Below are 19004 nucleotides of genomic sequence, written 5' to 3'. Positions count from 1 at the left end.
ACTACATCAGGATCATGGTGAATAGCTGTATGTCTGATGGCCTACAGAGAGTGAAGACGACGGAGGAGAAAACGACTGAGGCTCCTGGCTGCACAGAGGCATGAACAGCAACCTCCGGAAGAAATGGCGGCTGGGGTTCCCGCACATGCCGCCGAAGAGCCACAGTGAGCCGTCACTGGTTGGCGCCTTGCAATACCCAGGGTCAATAGACGCCGCCTGTCATTCCTGCAGATGACCGAGAACCAGTGTCGCCGAAAACCGCGCATGTCTAGGGAACTGGTCGGTCACATCTGCCAGCTACTGCAGGATTTGGTGCCGAGGGGACATGGAGAGCATCTATTGCCAGTGGCCCTGAAAATGGCCAGGGCGCTTAATTTCTATGCCAGTGGCTCCTTTCAGGGCTTCACAGGTGACCTCTGAGATCTTACAAGCCTCCACCCACAGATGCATCCATGAGGTCATGGATGCCACCTTTGCGACGGCACACAACTTTGTCCATTTCATCCAGGATCAGGGCAGCCAGGATGCAAGAGCAATTTGATTCATCCTGATCTTGGGCTTCCTAAAGGTTTAGGGTACAATTGACTACACTCATGTGGCACTCAGATTTCCATTGCAACGCATGGTAAACTACATCAACCACCAAGGGATTCCATTCGCTGAATGTGCAGCTATTGTGCAACTGCCAGAAATGCATCCTGCAGGTATGCGCACAGCTTCCAGGGAGTGTGCACGACTCCTTCATTCTCAGTCGGTCACAGATCCCTGAAGTCTTCTGGGGTCCACAGAAGCTGCAGGTATAGCTCCTCGAGGACAAGGGCTACCTGCAGAGGCCATGGCTGATGACACCTGTGTGGCGGTCTCGGACTGCAGCGGAGCGACGGTATAATAAGGCTCGTGCTGCAGCTCACAACTTGGTGGAGCATACCATCGGGATGCTGAAGATGAGGTTCTGGTGCCTGGTCCGATCAGAAGGAGCCCTGCAATATAGTCCGCGGAGGATGTGACTCATCGTCGTCGCCTGCTGCACCCTTTGCAACCTGGCGCTGCAATGGGGGGACGAGCTGGCTGAGGAGAAGCTGGAGGTCTCCTCTGATGAGGACGCCAACAGGGATGAGGCTGAGGAGTCAATGATGACGGCGATGAGGCCCTCGCGCTGGCTAGACGAGGCATGCATGCTGCTAGATTTGTGGAGGCTGATGATGACACAGAATCACAGTGCAGAAGAGGCCCTTCGGCCCATCGAGTCTGCACTGACACGTGAGAAACACCTGACCTACCTACCTAATTCCATTTACCAGCACTTGGCCCATAGCCTTAAATGTAATGATGTGCCAAGTGCTCATCCAGGTACTTTTTAAAGGATGTGAGGCAACCCGCCTCCACCACCCTCCCAGGCAGTGCATTCCAGACCGTCACCACCCTCTGGGTAAAAAATGTTTTCCGTCACATCCCCCATAAACCTCCTCACCCTCACCTTGCACTTATGCCCCCTTGTGACTGACCCTTCAGCCAAGGGGAACAGCTGCTCCCTATCCACCCTGTCCCTCATAATCTTATACACCTCGATCAGATCGCCCCTCAGTCTTCTCTGCTCCAACAAAAACAACCCAAGTCTATTCAACCTCTCTTCATAAATGTTTCATCCCAGGCATATTTCTGGTGAATCTCCTCTGCACCCCCTTCAGTGCAATCACATCCTTTCTATAATGTGGCGACCAGAACTGCACACAGTACTCCAGCTGTGGCCTCACCAAGGTTCTATACAACTCCAACATGACCTCCCTACTTTTGTAATCTATGCCTCGATTGATAAAGGCAAGTGTCCCATATGCCTTTTTCACCACCCCAATAACATGCCCCTCTGCCTTCAGAGATCTATGAACACACGCCAAGGTCCCTTTGTTCCTCAGAACTTCCTAGTGTCATGCCGTTCATTGAATACTTTCTTGTCAAATTACTCCTTCCAAAGTGTACGATCCTCACACTTTTCAGGGTTAAATTCCATCTGCCACTTATCTGCCCGTTTGTCCATCCCGTCTATATCTTCCTGTAGCCCAAGACACTCCACCTCACTGTTAATCACCTGGCCAATCTTTGTGTCATCCGCAGCAAGGTGACCCCATAGATCCTCATATTGCATCTGTGAACATTTGACTCCAGTCTGGCTCATGGCAGCACGACTACCCTCTTGGAGAATGTTCCTGTCATAGAGATGCAGTGGAGACCCTAATGGTCGCTCAATTGCAAGAGGATGATGACGACATGCAGTGAGGACACTCCATAGATCTTCACATAGCCTCTGAGGATGTATGATTCTTGTCTGGCTGAGGGCAGCTTGCTTGTGCTCTGTGATCAGGGTCATATCATAGAGACGCAGCCATGAAACTTTAGAAGCATCTGATCCTTTGTCTGCCTTCAGCACCTAAGTCCTTCAGGAGCACAGCATCAGTGGTCTTAGATGCTGAAGAGATGGGGGCCAGCCCCACCTTAAAGGTGCTGAAAGCACACAGAGAGAATGAGAGAACTCTGTGGCACCTGCCCATTACATTCTGGCAGCAATGACGAGCACCGCCAAGGTGCAGGCTTCAGTAATGTTTCCAGGGAGTGAGAGGCCAGATCAATTCTTTGGTCCAGAGGCTGCACACAGCATGGAAGAGGCCCTGGACTGAGACACCTGCCTTTTATCTTGTGCAGAAAGGTTTCACATCTGAGTGACAAGAACACTGCTCATCAGGACAAGGAGCCATAGGCAGGGAGAGATTTTTGGGAAGTTTATTGACAATAGTGAACAGTATGTACAAGTGATTAGCACCTGTGCCCAGGCTGTGCAACTAATTCTTCTTAACTTTCCTCACCCTGCTGCTACATCTTGGTGCTCCCCAGACATTCACAGTGGATTTGGAGGCAGCGTGCTCACTGCGATGCCCTATCTTTGATGACCTTGGCGGGTGTCCTCTGAAGGGCCAAGACTTGGAGGGCCCCGGCCTGCTTTCAGGGTCCTGTTGTGTAGCAGTGTCACCCTCCTCGGCCTGTGGAGCTGGAGCTGCTGAGGTCACAGGCAGAGGGGATTCAGATGGGCTGGACACTCTTGGAGTCACCTGGGTGGATGACCCCAGAGTGTGCACCTGCTGATCCTCCTCCCTTTGGGTGCCCGAGGGCCCCGGCTGACTCCGTGAGTGGAGGGGTAGCTGGAGTGTGATTAGGCTGCCCTGCACCCCTCTCACGTATACACTATTGGAGGCCAACTATGGCATCATCAATGGAGTTGAGCCCGCGCAGCAGTGCAGGAGCGGCGTCCTGGACCAGGTCTCTATCGTAGCTGGCATCCTACCAGTGTTGACCTCGGTGTGTTGGCATGCCGCCGCTATCACCTGTCTAAGGCGGATGGACTCCTCCATCATGCCTTGCAACCTGAGGAGTGCAGCGGGCATCCCTTCCTGATATTCCCAAGCTTGCCTTTGCAGCTCCAGCAACTGTGACGTTATGGAGTCCATAGGCTTTTCATCTGAGTCAGACTCAGCAAATTTCTGGCCTCCAGCAGTCCTCCGAGTGCCAGCCACCTGGGAAGTCCCTGCCACTGCCTGCTGTGGATCAGACAGTGCGATGTGCTCACCAGTTTGTGATCCTGAGGCTATTCTAAAGTTCGGCCCCACCAAGGTGTGTGCCTCTGCACTGGTGGAGGGTGTGGGTGAGCACTGTGACAGGACTTCAAGGAGGGTGCCTTCACATTCCTCTTCAGGGCTTGATGGAGGCCTTGGGCCATGGACTCGATTGGCTGTTTCCCAGATGTGCTTGCAGAATCAAGGGTATATAATTAGTGCATGGCAGTGGCCTGTGAAACAGGACATATTACTCACAGCATGGTTGTCTGATGTATGTTGCACTGCTGGACCCTCACTTGGTAGAGCACCGCCAACCTAATCATCAGCACAGGACTGGCCCAGATCATCGCCAGCCAGCTGGATGGCTCTGTTTCAAAGCCGGTGACGACCTTGGTCGCAGACATTCCTCCACAAGTCTGCAGATCTCCCTGTTGTGTGCCAGCTTGCCCTGCATGAATAGAGATGGAGAGAGTGTAAGCAGGACGCCTGCCAGGCCAGATGATAAGTATGCCTGCCGTGTGTGGGTAGTGAGTGGTGCCATGGACAGGAAGAGGACAATGAACGTGTTTGAGAGACAGTGAATGGTGATGTCCCTTGAACTGGCAGTTAATGAGGGCCTTGTGGATGTGTGATGGATTTGTGAGAGTTGAGTGTGATGAGAAGAGTGACTTACCCTGGCGGAACGAAGGAAATCATTCATCCTCTTGCGGCACCGGGTGGCTGTCCTCTTTTGAAGGCTGTTGGTGCTGACCACTGCTGCCACTGCCTCCCAAGCCTGGTTGGTGATGCCGCTGCTTACCCTGCGGCCAGGGTGGGGGTAGAGGACATCCCGGCGGGACTCCGTGGCATCCAAAAGACGCTCAAAGGGTGCGTTGCTGAACCTGGGGACTGCAGTCTTCTTCAGTTTCAGGGTCATGTCTTCCGCGCAGCAGTGGTGGTCTGGGAGCACTGAGATGTGTGCTTGCGGCTGGACTTTAAATATGGTGCGTGGTGTGACGCCGTGGCGGGGTGGTGCTGGGCGGGCGAACGAGAGCCCGCCCATCATGGAAACAGTGTGTTTCCCGGGAGTGCATAAATAATGTGGCAGGTTTGGGACGATGCAGCATAAAAACCCGACATCACGTCCGGAGTGTAAAACGCTGTTTTACCCATCCGCTACCTCACGGTGCAAATCTGGGATTCTTCCGCCCTATGAGAAGAAGTTAGCTATAAATGTAAAAACAGATTGCAAGACTTTTAACAGGTATTTAAAAAGGAGAAGAGTAAGTCAAATGAGTTTTGGTCCTCTAGAGAGTAACAATGGGGAGTTAATAGATAATAAGGAAATGGCAGGTGAAATGAACAAATATTTTGCTTCTGTCTTCACTATATAGAGGATACAAAAAACATTCTGGCAATAGTTGTAAATCAAGAGTTGGAAGGGAGAAGGTCAACTTGGTGAAATTTACAATCATTAGGGAAGTGGTACTGAGCAAACTGATGGAGCTGTGGGCTGACAATTCTCTGGGTCCTGATGGACTACACCCTAGTGTCTTAAAAGAGGTAGCTAATGAGATAATACATGCATTGGTGTTAATTTTTCAAAATTCGTTGGATTCTGGAAATGTTCCATTAGACTGGAAAGTAGCGAATATTCAAGAAGGGAGTGAGGCAGAAAACAGGAAACCATAGGCCAGTTAGCTTGATGTCTGCTGTGGGAAACATGTTAAAGTCAATCATTAAGTAGTTTATAGCTGGTGACTTAGAGAAACTGAAGGTAATTAGGAAGATTCAACATGGTTTTATGAAAGGGAAATCATGTTTAATCAATTTATTGGAGTTCTTTGAAGGAGTGACATGCACTGTGGATAAATGGGAGCCTGTAGACATGCTGTACTTGGATTTCCAGAAGGCTTTTGATAAGGTGCCACATCAAAGGTTATTGTGGAAAATAAAAGCTCATGGTGTAGTGGGTAACATATTATCATGGATAAAAGATTGTCTGGCTGGCAGAAAACAGTATGCATGAATGGGTCTTTTTTCTGACTGGCAGGATGTGAGAGTGGAGTCCTGGAGGGGTCTGTGCTGGGCCTCAACTTTTTACAATTTATGTCAATTACTTAGATGGGGGCAGTGAAGGCATGGTAGCTAAATTTGCAGATGACACAAAGATAGGTAGGAAAGTATGTTGTGAAGAGAACTTAAGGTTGCAGACAGATAATGATCGGTTGAGTGAGTGGGCAAAAATCTGGCAGACGGATTATATTGTGGGAAAATGTGAAGTTGTTCACTTTGGCAGGAAGAATAAAAAAGCAGAATTACTTAAATGGAGAACGGCTGCAGAATCCTGAAGTGCAGTAGAACTAGGTGTTCTACTGCATGAGTCACAAAATGTTAGTATGCAGGTGCAGCAAGTAATTAAGAAGGTTAATGGAATGCTATCCTTTATTGCGAGAGGAATTGACCATAAAAATAAGGGTGTTACGCTTCAGTTATACAGAGCATTGGTGAGACCACATCTTGAATACTGTGTGCAGTTTTGGTCTCCTTATTTAAGGAATGATATAAATGGGTGGGAGGTGGTTCAGAGGATGTTTACTAGATTGATACCCAGAATGAGCAGGTTGTCTCATGAGGAAAGTTTAGACAAGCTAGGCGTGTTTCCACTGGAATTTAGAAGTGTGAGGGATGACTTGATTGAAGCATATAAGATCCTCAGGGGTATTGACAAGGTGAACGTGGGAAGGATGTTTCCTCTTGTGGGTGAGTCCAGAACTATGGGGCACTGTTTTAAAATTTGGGGTCTCCCTTTTAGGATAGAGATGAGGAGAAATTTTTTCTATGGGTCGTGCGACTTTGGAACTCTGCCTCAGAAGGCAGTGGAGGCAGGGTCATTGAATAGTTTTAAGGGGGAGGTAGGTAGATTCTTGTTAGGCAAGGGAATCAAAGTTTATCGGGGGTAGATGGGAATGTGGAATTCAAAAGGCAATCAGATCAGCCATGATTTTATTGAAGGATGGAGCAGGCTCGAGGGGCAAAATGGCCCATTTCTCTTATTTCGTATGTTCGTATGTATGTAAAGAAGAGATGGACAGATTTCTAAATACCGATGACATAAAGGGATATGAGGATAGTGTGGGGGAAAAGGCACTGAAGTGGATGATCTGCCATGATTGTATTGATTGGTGAAGCAGGCTTGATGGGTTGAATGGCCTACTCCTGCTCCTGTGTTCCTATGTTCCTATCAATCTCAATGCATCAGGTGTTTTAGTGTGGCTTCAGTGCAGTCTAGACATGCTTGCCGAAAATAAAAATGGGGACCTATGGAATCATAAGAGAGATTGAGGAATTCAATTTTCTGTTGACGTGGCATGTGAATTTGCACAAACTTACCAAGGATACTTTGCTGGTAGTTATTTGGCAGAAAGACCTATTCTATTGTAGTCGATCTTAGAAACCACAAAGGAAGATTCTTGTGTCAGGATCAATGACCTTGGAAGTCATCCCCAGTTTGCCTGTGAATGGGGTTGTCCTGCTCCTTGGCAATGGCCTGGCAGGATCAAAGGTAATAGCATCCCCAGTGGTCTTGGAGAAGCCAACTGAGGTCAGGGAATCAGAATAGCTGCAGGAGAAAGTGCATGGCACTTTCGCTGAATGTATGGTAATGCGGTCTATGGCCAGACAAGCTCCGTCAGTGGAGGCTAAAGTGGCACTGCAGACAGGAGACCCTATGGCCTAGTTATCTGAAACCTTTTTCAAGAGCCTAGAAAACCCCAAGGAGGTAATAAATAGATTTTCCTTGGCAGCAGCCCAGCAAGCTGACACACTGCTTTAAAAAAAAATTTGCTCAGACTGCCTACATTGAAGCTGAGGCAGAAGCAGTCCCTGAATGCTACTAAATTAAAAATGAGGTGCTAATGAGAAAATGGAGACCCCTCAGAGACATGCAAGTGAGGAATGGACAGTGATGCACCAGGTAGTGGTACCGCCGAGGTACAGTAGAGACATATTATGGCTAGCTTATGAAATTACAATGGCTGGGCATAACCCAAGCCTGCATCAGCCAGCATTTTTACTGACCACACCTCCATGGGGATGTAGTAAGGTTTTGCAGAACCTGCCACACCTGCCAGGTGGTTTAAAAAAAACAACCCCAACCTGTAATAATTCCTGCACCCATGCTTCCCGTGCTGGCTTTTGGGAAACCATTCAGCAAGATTAATGGACTGTGTGGGGCCCCTGCCCAAAACAGAAGGGGGATACCAGGATATCCTTGCCATCATGGACATGGCTACCCGCTTCCCAGAGGCTGTTTCTCTGAGAACCATATCTGCCAAAACAATGATGGGGGAATTAACCCAATTCTTTACCAGATATGGGCTGCCCACCGAGATCCAGTCAGATCAAGGCTCAAATTTCATGTCCAAAATATTCCAGGAAGTCATGGGTAACCTGGGCGTGACCTAGCTGAAGCCTTTACTGTATCACCCGCAGTTGCAGGAGGCACTAGAAATGTACCATCGGATCCTAAAAACAATGATCGTGGCATACTGCCACAAGTACCCCCATGACTGGGACTAGCAAACTCCTCCCCAAGCCAGAAGGCTCCACAAGGTTCAGCATTGAAACCGAAAAGTTAATGCAGTGACCAGAGCTGCCTCCTACCCGATACCCTGCCTGGAAGAATGTGTAGATAGGGTAGGTAAAGCAGCCTATGTTATGAAGATAGATTTACGCAAGGGATACTGGCAGGTTTCCCTGACTGCCCGTGCGAGGAAAATCTCCACCTTCATAACTCCAGATGGATTATACCAATGTTGAGTCATGCCATTTGGACTCTGAAATGCCCTAGCTGCCTTTCAAAGGCTGATGGACCAGGTAGCGGCAGGCTTATTCAATTACGTAGTATACCTAGATGATCTAGCGTATAGCGACACCTGGGAAACTCACTTAGAGCAATTGGAAGCCCTCTTCCAGAAAGTACAGTCAGATGATCTAGTGGTCAATTTCGCAAAGAGCGAACTCACTACTCACTAAGGCTCAGGTAACCTATCGAGGACACGTAGTGAGTCAAGGACAAGTACTGCCCACAGCCGTAAAGGTACAAGCAGTAACGCAGTTCCTCATTCTCACAATGAAACAGGAAATCATGAGGTTCCTGGGGATGTGTGGGTTCTACTGCAACTTCGTCCCAAAATTCAGCATAGTAGTCGCCCTGCTGACAGATCTGCTACATAAAAAAGCAAAGATAGTATGGGCTGAGAGATGCTAAACAGCTTTCGAAAACTGATAGCCATTTTAATAGGCGAGTCTGTGTTTGCAGCCCCAGACTTTAACTGAGCACTTAAAGTAGCCATCAATGTAAGTGACATCAGGGTAGGGGCTGTCCTGCTCCAGGAAGACAAATCAGGGATAGAGATACCAATTGCGTACTTCTCCAAAAAACTAAACAAGCATCAGAAATGGTACTCCACAGTGGAGAAGGAAACCCTTGGTTTATTACTGGATCTCAAACACTTTGAGATATATGTTTGAAAGGAATACAGAGGGACCACAGTCTATGTTGACCACAACACTTTACTCTGTGGAAAAGTTTAAGATGCAGAATGCCAGGTTATTCCGTTGAAGTTTGTTTCTTCGGCCGCACCGCCTAAAAACCACCCACATTGGCAGGAAATCAGATGTGATTGCAGATGCTCTGGTTCAGAACTTAGACGCCCTGTTGGAACTGAAGGATAATATTGACCAAGGCTAGGAGAATGAATGTGTATGTTTGTTGTTTTATTTTTTTCCCCCTTGTGATGAAATGAGAATAAATCTCATTTCGTTCATAGTGCAGGGGAAGTGTCATGAAAAGCCAATTACCACCACAAATTACTTACTGGGCATATTGAACTTTTTAAGAAAGACTTATGTGTTTTTAAAAAAATACAAGCAAGGACACAGCAAAAGATGGCTGATAATGTAAAGTGACCACTTTCTGGAAAATTCCTATGTGGATTATACTGACAGATCTGTCCTGGAGAACATGGAAAGTCGCACCTAAAAAGGTATCATGGCCCCCTTCAAGCAGAGACATTTGATAGGGAGATAGGAAAGATGCAAAAGACTGAAGTTTAATCTCCTATGGTTGCGAAGACGAAAGACTGATTTGTACATCTCAGCGGTCACTCAAAAATCCATCTCCTGTTGGTTTATATCTCAGAATGTATAAATAGTTCTGATATGAATGCAAGAAGACTATTTCCTCTCCTAGAATATAGTTTAAAAAATGGGTTAAAAAGCTAGCTGCTGAGCAGTGAAGTGTGTGCTGTGAGAATGACAGCACAAGAGGATCAACTAGTCACCCTGCAGTTGCAAGCCAAATCTCACTCTTTGTTGCTGGAGACAAGGCTCAACAGAAACCACAATCAAAAAGGAAATAGGACAGCCTCTTCAGCTACCTTGCAGAACCAAATGTCTCCAGACCAACTGCAAAACAACCGAGGTCAGCTCTACCAGAATCATCCAATTTAAATGTTGCAATGGACCACCATCTACGCCTAATGAACAAGCCAAAGACCGATTTGTGTATTTTTTTTAAAAAAGCTTTTATTTGGACTCTTAACTTCTCATTTCTGATCTGTGTGTATGTGTGTTGCCTTTTTATTATTTTTCTCATCGTATTTTAGTAACTAATAAACTTGATCTTTCTTTGGCTCCTTTTTAAAAAAAAAACATTTGGACTGGGAAATGGTATCTACGGGAGGGAATGGATCCCTTTCAAATTAACCTTGTTGCGACCAACCAAGGGGGTTGAATAAAAAAAGGGAGCCAGCTCATTCCCCCTCACCTAGGAACATAACAAAAATTGAAGTTCCATTAGGTAAGTTAACAAATTGGGGGACCTCACCCATGGATCAGTCGTAACAAATGGCAGTGTGTTCAGTATATAGCAACTCCTTGAAATAGTTGCTAATAAAACTCTGGGGCAGAATCAGACTTGTTAAAATCTGCATGCGAGCAACCCATTTGGCCACTGATACGGTAAAATTATTCCAAGCTAGGGATCTATTTTTGTCACTGGGCTATCTTATAATGGAAGAAACCAAGAGTAGGAAGTGGCAGAGAGTAGCCCTGGGAGGAAGGGTCCAATGGTTATGAATAAACACTCTGCTGTGTTATACCATACAGTCTGAATGATTCCCTCCAAGTTCCCTCTGGGATGCACATGTGCAGCCATGCAGTGCCATAAGCAGGGCGTAAACAACACAATAAAGAAAAATTAGCGGCAATGTTGCGTACAGGCTCGAAAGGTTCCAGGTTCAATTCTCAGTCTTTGCTCAGTTTATTGGCGTAAGTGCCTCACTTGTGTTCTGATTATAATTTTCTTGGTGCTGTGGTTAAGGAGGGAAAAATCAGCCAAGAATCATATTCCTGACCCACTAAGCAATGACTCTTAATGAAGAGTGCTCGTATGAGTTTTGGGCAAAAACAGGATCAGGCTGCAATGCTCTGTAACGTCAAGCTCCATCCAAACACCTACTGACACATTGCCCAGCATTGGATGTAGATAATGAATAGAATTGAAAGGCCGATGGCACCCATGGAACCATTCTCTGAAAACCAGGCCCACAGTGGTGAAAATGTGGTTGGGAAAAACAACTTGGTGATCTGAGGCACAGGGACCTATATTTATGGTGGCTACTAGCAGAAAATATTAATTGTAGTGCAACCTACCGCCATTTTTATAGATAGAGATGAATTTAGATTGGGGGCAGGGGGGGACATGTTGAAATTGTTGGTGAAGAATTAAACCTTAGCACAATGTTCAAATAAATATAAGGGGGCTAATTAACTTGGGAAGGAAGAAGATCTTAAATATATATAGTACAATAAAGACTGAAAGATAAACTGCATACACTTGCAATAACCCAAGTTTCCAAGTAAACATTTCATCACATTTTCTATTGTTTTAGATTTTTAACCAGTAACAGAAAAATACCATCTCATCCCCCTGAGGAGAAAGCAGAAAACTTCATTTCAAATTTATCTTAGTGTGCAAGACTGCACAATGTTTAAATGTCCGTTCTCTGTCTGCTCCAATACTACTTAAAATGGTGCTTATATAACTTGGAATGTTTAATATTTGTTCTCATACTCTTACTTTAATTTTTCTTCTCAGGCTGTTAGAATGGACATTATTTCTGTACCAGGATGGGCAAGCTGTTTACAGATTTCTGTATGAATCCCTGGAGCTTACCTTGAAGTTTGGCGAGCCTGAGTGTAAGAGTGCTATTTAATTACCTGGAAATATAAAAGTATACACATATTAGCCATTTACCAGTGCAATAGTAATTACTGAGGTATAATTTTACTAAGAGCCATTATGATTTAATGTGTCAAGTACATTGCTGTATGACTGAGTTTATCATCTCTGTTTAGCACCAAGTTTGGAAACTCAAATTCTATGATTGTTCTGCAGGTGTGCTTCTCAGTTACCTAGTTTACAGCACTGAAAAAAGCTGGCCATTCAGCTGAACTGGCCTATGCTGGCATTGCTGTGCATCCTCTAGCCAGCTCTCTTCATCTAACCCTATCTGTAAATCACTCTATTTCTTCCTTCTGTGCTTCCCTAGCTTTCCCTTCAATGCATTACTATAGTGAACTTTGTGAAAACTCATATTTATTGCCAATACTTGATGATCCTAAGTGCACATAAGTAGCATTAGGTTTGTTCTGTTGTCAGCTTAGCTTAGTTGGTGGCAATTGCCTTGATGGATCAGAAGGTTGTGGGTTTGAGCTTCATGCCTGATCTGTATTGTAATTTTTAAAAAAAGGCAGATTTAGCACCTTTCACAACCACAGCACTTTACAGCAGTCACTCTGGTAATGTAGAAAATGTGGCAGCCAATTTGCACACAGCAAACTCCCACAAATAGTAATGTGTTAATGACCAGATAATCTGTTTTCTCAATGATGTTGATTGAGGGATAAATATTGGCCAGAACACTGGTGATAACTCCCCTGCTTTCTGTTGAAATTGAGCCATGTATCTGCCTGAGATGACAGATGGGGCATTGTTATGACTTTAGAGTCTCATCTGAAAGATGACACTCCTGAAAGTGCTGCATTCCCTTGGTCCTACTTTGGAGTGTCAATCTTGATTTTTGTGCCAAAGTCCTGCAATGGGACTTGAGCCCACAACCATCTGACTCAGGCAGGAGTGCTACCAACTGAGCTAACTGTGACAGCTGTGGCAAGGAGTCATTTGGATGAGATATTAAACTTAAGCTCCTGACTGCTCATTGGTAAATCTGTGTCATGGGAAATGATAGGGTTGGTGCTGATGACATCAAAAGGGCTAAAGAACCTTATCAGAATCTATCTATTTTTTTGTACAACACTGGCATATACCTGACGAAGTGGAACATTGCCCAGGTGTATTTATCCACTAAACGCAGGTCAAATCCAGAAGTGGGGATGTTCACTGCACAGTTTTCAGTTCCATTTGCATCTCCTCAAATAATGAGATGGGCCGTACCTGCATACAGCAAAACCTGGATAATGATAAGACTAAGGCTGAAAAGTGGAAATAACATTTGCACCAGGCAATGACCATCTCCAACAAGAAATAGTCTAACCACCTCCTGTCGACGTTCAATGGCATTGCCATCAGTGAATTGCCCAACATTGATATCTTAGATGTAAACATTGATTGGATACTTAGCATTTACATGGCTGGTGCAATTGTGGCTTCAAGAGCAGGCCAGAGGCTGGATATTCAGTGTCGAGTGACTCACCACCTGACTCCCTAAAGTCTTTCCACCATCTAAAAGGCAGAAGTCGGCAGTGTAATGAAATACTCTCCACTTGTCTAGATGAGTGTGTCTCCAATAACACTGAAGAAGCTCAGTACCATCCAGGAGAAAGCAAGTTGCTTGATTGGCACCCCATTCACTACCTTAGAAATAAACTCTGCTCCAGTGCACCATGGCTGCAGGGAGTTCCACCTACAAGATGTACAGCAACAACTCGCCAATGCTTCTTCAGCAGCACCTCCCAAACTGGGGGCCTGTACTGCTGAGAAGATCATTGGCAGCAGACACATGGGAACACCACCACCTTTAAGTTTTCCTCCAAGTCACACCCCATCCTGACTTGGAAATATGTTGCCATTTCTTCATTATTACTGGGTCAAAATCCTGGAACCCCCTACCTAATACCACAATGGGAGAACTTCCACCACACTGACTCGAGCTCACCACCACCTTCTCAAGGGCATTTGGGGATCAGTAATACATACTGACCTTGCAAATGATGCCCACATCCCATGAAGTAATTAGAAAAATAATGTTTTACTGCAGCTAGTCAGAGGCATCATGGCCGGAGAGGTGGGTGGTGGTCAGTGATTGATTACATAATCATCAGTTCAGCGATATGAATTTAAAGAGAAATGGAATCTTTTCCATTAATTATTTTACAGATGAGTGTTTGTTCGCGTTGAAACTATATAAAATGCCCCCACTCCCGCACTGTTGTTGCGATCCACCATATATATAAAACTGTGAACAATAGCTGAGTAGAAAATTTCCAAACTGACATTGATAAACTTATAGGATAAGGATTACAAAACCAATGCGGGTAAATGGAGTTGAGATGCAGATCAGCCATGAGCTAACTGAATGGTGGAACAGGCTTGAGAAGCTGAATGGCCTACTCCTGTTCTTTTGTACCAGTTGGGCCGTGTTTTTTTTAAATTCAGTCTTGGGATGTGAGCTGCCCATCCATAATTGCCCTGGAAAAGGTGGTAGCGAGCCACCTTCTTGAACCGCTGCAGCTCATCTAATGTCGGTGCACGTACAACGCTATTGGAGAGGGAGTTCCAGGATTTTGAAAAACCAACAATGCAAACAATGATTATAGTTCCAAGTCAAGATGATGTGTAATTGGGAGGGGAATCTCCATGTGGTGGTGTTCCAATGCATCTGCTTCCTTGTTCTAGCTGGTAGAGTTTGTGGATATGGAAGGTGCTGTTGAAATAGCCTTGGCAAGTTGCTTAAGTGCCATCTTGTAGGTGGTACAAAATGCTGCCGCTGTGCATCAGTGGTGGAAGGAATGAGTGTTTAAGGTGGTGGATGGAGTGCCAAATAAGTGGCTGATTTGTCCTGGATGGTGTCGAGCTTCTTGAGTCTTGTTGAAGCTGGACCTAGACAGGCAAGTAAAGAATATTTCATTACACTCCTGCCTTGTGCCTTGTAGATGGTTGACAGGCTTTGGGGAGTTATGAGATGAGCAACTCACAACAGGATTCCAAGTCTCTGACCTGCTTTTGTAGCCACTGTATTTATATGGCTGGTCCAGTTAAACTTCTGGTGAATAGTAACCCCCAGAATGTTGATGGTGGGGGATTCGGTGATGGTAATGTCATTAAACATCAAAGGGAGATGCTTAGATTCTATCTTGTTGGAGATGGCCATTGCCTGGCACTTGAGGCGTGGATGTTACTTGCCCCATATCAGCCCAAGCCTGAATGTTCTCCAGGTCTGGGTGCGTGCAGACAATGATTGTTTCAGTACTTGAGTTGTGAATGGTACTGCACACTTCAATCAGCAAACATCCCACTTCTGACCTCATGATAGAGGGAGGTCATTGATGAAGCAGCTGAAGATTGTTGAGCCTCGGATGTCCTGAAGAACTCCTGCTGTGATGTCCTGGGACAGACCTTCCTTCCTACACCACAGTCTCCCAATGTAATGTCAAGCCCTGATGATAGCCTAACCATCTGTATTGTAATTGTACTTCCGTTGAAGCATTTCTGTGGGAAAGAAGACCCAATGCCATCCCACTATGTTGATCAGCTCGGTTCATGTTGGGATATCTTTCAACTGAATCAAACTGGGACCAGTGTCCTGATGAATCATATAACTAGGACTATAGACAGGGCTTTAATCTAACTAGTGGAGGAGGAGGGATCACGTATGGGGAAATTTGGAAAGTTGAAGAGGAAGGATAAGGCAATAGTGCAGGGTAGCAATATAGGTAATGATAACCAGGGTGTGACAGGAAGGGACAGAGCATATAAATATAAGAGTGCACCAGCAATTCAGGCCAGTCGGGAAAAATGGTAAACAGACAGAATTAAAGGCTGTATCTGAATGCATGCAGAATTCTTGATGGATGAATTGATAGCACAAATAGAAGGAAATGAGTATGATATGATATGATATTACAAAGACATGGTTGCAAAGTGACCACAGCTAGGACCTGAATATTCAAGAGTATTTGACATTTTGGATGGATAGAACTGGAAGGAAAAGGAGGTGGGATAGATCTGAGATGAGAACACTGCAGTTGTGAGAATGCTCTTGGTTCGGAAGATCAAGATGCAGAATCGTTTGGGTGGCGATAAGAACAAATGGAAGAAGTCATTGTTGGAACTAATTTATACGCCCCCTGACAATAGCTACATTGTAGGGCAGAGTATAAAACAAGAAAAATAGAGGTGTGTAAGAAATGTACTGCAATAAGCATGGGAGATTTTAATCTTCATAGTGATTGGATGAACCAAAGTTGTAAAGGTAGCCTGGAGGATAAGTTTAAAGTGTATTTGGAACACTTTCTTAGAACAATATGTTCTGGAACCAACCAGGGAACAGGCTATTTTAGACCTGGTAATTAAGTAATTAAGAGTCTTAAATAAAGACAATTATAAGGGTTTGAAGACAACGTTGGCTAAAATGGAATGGGAAAATAGGTTAAAAGGAAAGACAGTAGAAAAGCAGTGGCAGATATTTAAGAAAGTATTTCATAACTCTCAATAAATATATATTCCATTGAGGAAGAAAGCTTCAACAAGAAGGATACACTGTCTTTTGTTAACCAAGGAAATAAAGTATGGCATCAAATTGAAACAAAAGATGTACAATGCTGCAAAGATTAGTGGTAGGCCAGAAGATTGGAAACGTTTTAGAAACTAGCACAAAGGATGATTAAAAATAATAGAGGGAGAAATTGGAGTATGAGAGAAAAATAACTAAAGTGAACTTTGGTCCCTTAGAGCTGAGATTGGGGAATTAATAATGGGAAGCCAGGAAAATGCAGAGACTTTGAACAAGCATTTTGCATCTACCCTCACTGTAGAAGACACAAAAAGCATCTTAAGAACAGTAGAAAAGCAGGGGGCAAAAGGGAAGGTATAATTTGAAGCAATCACAATCACTAGAGAAAAAGTATTAGGAAAATTAATGGGACTAAAGGTTGACCAGTTCCCTGGACCTGATGGCCTGCATCCTGTCAGAAAGATATTATAATGTTATTGGAATTTATTGTAAAATAGTGGTACCTGTGTCTCTTTGTGTGTGTGTGTGGGGGTGAGACTTAATTGGATTAAAGGCAGCTGGTCTGAAGGTTTTGATGTGTTAGATGAGCTAGGTTTGAAATGTTACGTAGGTAAACATGGGGGAAGTTTAGAATGTAAGTTGTAGAAGAACATTTGCATTTTTAAATAAACCAGACTAGGTTGTTTTCAAAGGAGAGGTGAAATATATCACCTAGCCAGGTGAAGTTCAGAAATGGCATGTTTATTTTTCCCAAAGATTACTGGTAAAATTAGTACTAAGATAAACTTTTATGATCAGGGAGGTAAAGTCCAAAGACATAGTGAAACAATGGGAATTTGCATTCAAAGGGGAAAATATGTATAAAGGAGAGAAGGATGCATGTAAAGGCAGGCATTTTAAGATCTAACAAGTGTGAAAAGCCTCCAGCATCTACGCCTCAAGCTGCTGTCTACAACAAACTGAGGTTAAGAAAACTCACTTTGTATTGGGTTGTTCAGGGTATCACGTTTCTTTGCCTGGGTCTTTTAAAATCTGTGTCTTACTGTTGCTTTAATGGAGGTGTAATTGGGAGTCAGATTAATTAGGGGATTTAGAAGTTATTATAGTTGTAATTTGTAGGCATTTGTGTTTACTTAAAATTATTTCTCTTATTAATAAATATTTAATCTAGTTTTGTAAAAACCTATAAGCCCCGGTGGTCTTATTATTTAATTCAAAGCCCATATCTCAAAACATACAAATTGCAAAATTATTTGTGGCAGTTGTCTCAAGTTGCCCTTTGGGATTTGAACAACTCAGCATTTACCATCAGCTGTGCCATAACAATCCTAGGGCCTTAAAAGAAGGGGCTGAAGAGACCGTGGATGGATTTATTGTAATTTTCCAGAATATAGGAGATTTTGAAACAGTCCCAGTGGATTGGAAAACTGCAAATGTAACACTTCTATCCAAGGAAGGAGGGAAAAATGAAAGCAGAAAACTATAGGCCAGTTAGCCTAACATTATCTGCTCTTCTTGAGTTCTCTGCCCAGAGGCAGGTCCCGAATCCACCCCAGTTGGAACGGCTACCCCCATGCTGCTGACATCATATTTTCCAAATCAGGCAGAGTCAGCATGGTTTTGTGAAAGGGAAATAGTGTTTGACAGATTTATTAGAATCTTTTGAGGGTGTAACAAGCAGGTTGGAGAAAGGGGAACCAGTGGATGTAGTATCTTTGAATTTCCAAAAGGCATTCAATAAGCTACCACATCAAAGGTTACTGCACAATATAAGACCTCATTTTGTGGGAGGTGATTTATTAAAATAGAAAGAAGATTGGCTGTCTAACAGGAAACAGAGTCAGAAGAAATGGATCCCTTTCAGGTTGGCAAACTAACGAGTGGAGTGCCACATGGATCAGGGCTGGGGCCTCAAATATTTGCAATCTATCTCAATGACTAGAATGAAAGGATCGGCTGTGTTATAACCGAGGGCAGAATTTTTACCTTGGCAGGTGCGCGCGCACCCAGCCTGCTCGAGCGTCCTGATGTCAACGCACAGTCGTGCGATATTCGGTCGGCGGGCGTGCAGCGGAATCAGCAGCATGCCCGCCGACAATTAAAAGGCCTATTAAGGCCATTAAAAAGATAATTAACTTAAATTTTTCGCTGCCTGTCCAACCTTACAGTTGGCGGGCAGGCGAAAAGGCCAAGTGGCCTTTGCACTTCTTAGGAAACCTCGTGCACAGGCAGGATGAGGTTTCTAACAGCAAATAAAAATAAAATGAAACATTTTGCATTTCATTTATAACATGTCCCTGCTCATGTGACAGAGTCACATGAGAGGACGTCTTATAACATTAAAAAAATTTTTTTTGAAAACTGTTCTCTCTGAGGCAGCTCTGTGCCTCGAGGAGATTTTCAAGCGCGCACACGCGTGAAGTTCGCGCTCGCCCTCCTCCCGGCCCGCCAGTGTGAAATTGCAGTCCAGCCCTGATCATGGGTGGCGGTCGGCTTCCCGCACGTCCCGACAAGGGCAGAATCCTGCCCCTAATTTACTACTAATTGGGAACAGATGAAGCCCATGGAGAATACAAAGAAAGTGGGAAGAAACTTAAGC

The 19004-nt window shown here is 44.7% G+C and overlaps 1 protein-coding gene across 1 annotated transcript in view; it reads left to right on the top strand.

Moving 5' to 3' along the window:
* knl1 (kinetochore scaffold 1) overlaps positions 1 to 19004 on the top strand; it is a 126870-nt gene that overhangs the window by 87020 nt on the left and 20846 nt on the right. The window contains exon 20 of the mRNA XM_078563026.1: positions 11749 to 11849. Within this exon, the coding sequence (XP_078419152.1) occupies positions 11749 to 11849 (101 nt within the window). The remainder of the gene's footprint in view (positions 1 to 11748; positions 11850 to 19004) is intronic.

This window comes from Cetorhinus maximus, chromosome 18, assembly GCF_964194155.1.
Source record: "Cetorhinus maximus chromosome 18, sCetMax3.hap1.1, whole genome shotgun sequence".
Taxonomy (NCBI): Eukaryota; Metazoa; Chordata; class Chondrichthyes; order Lamniformes; family Cetorhinidae; genus Cetorhinus; species Cetorhinus maximus.
This window is presented reverse-complemented; position numbering and strand designations above follow the sequence as displayed.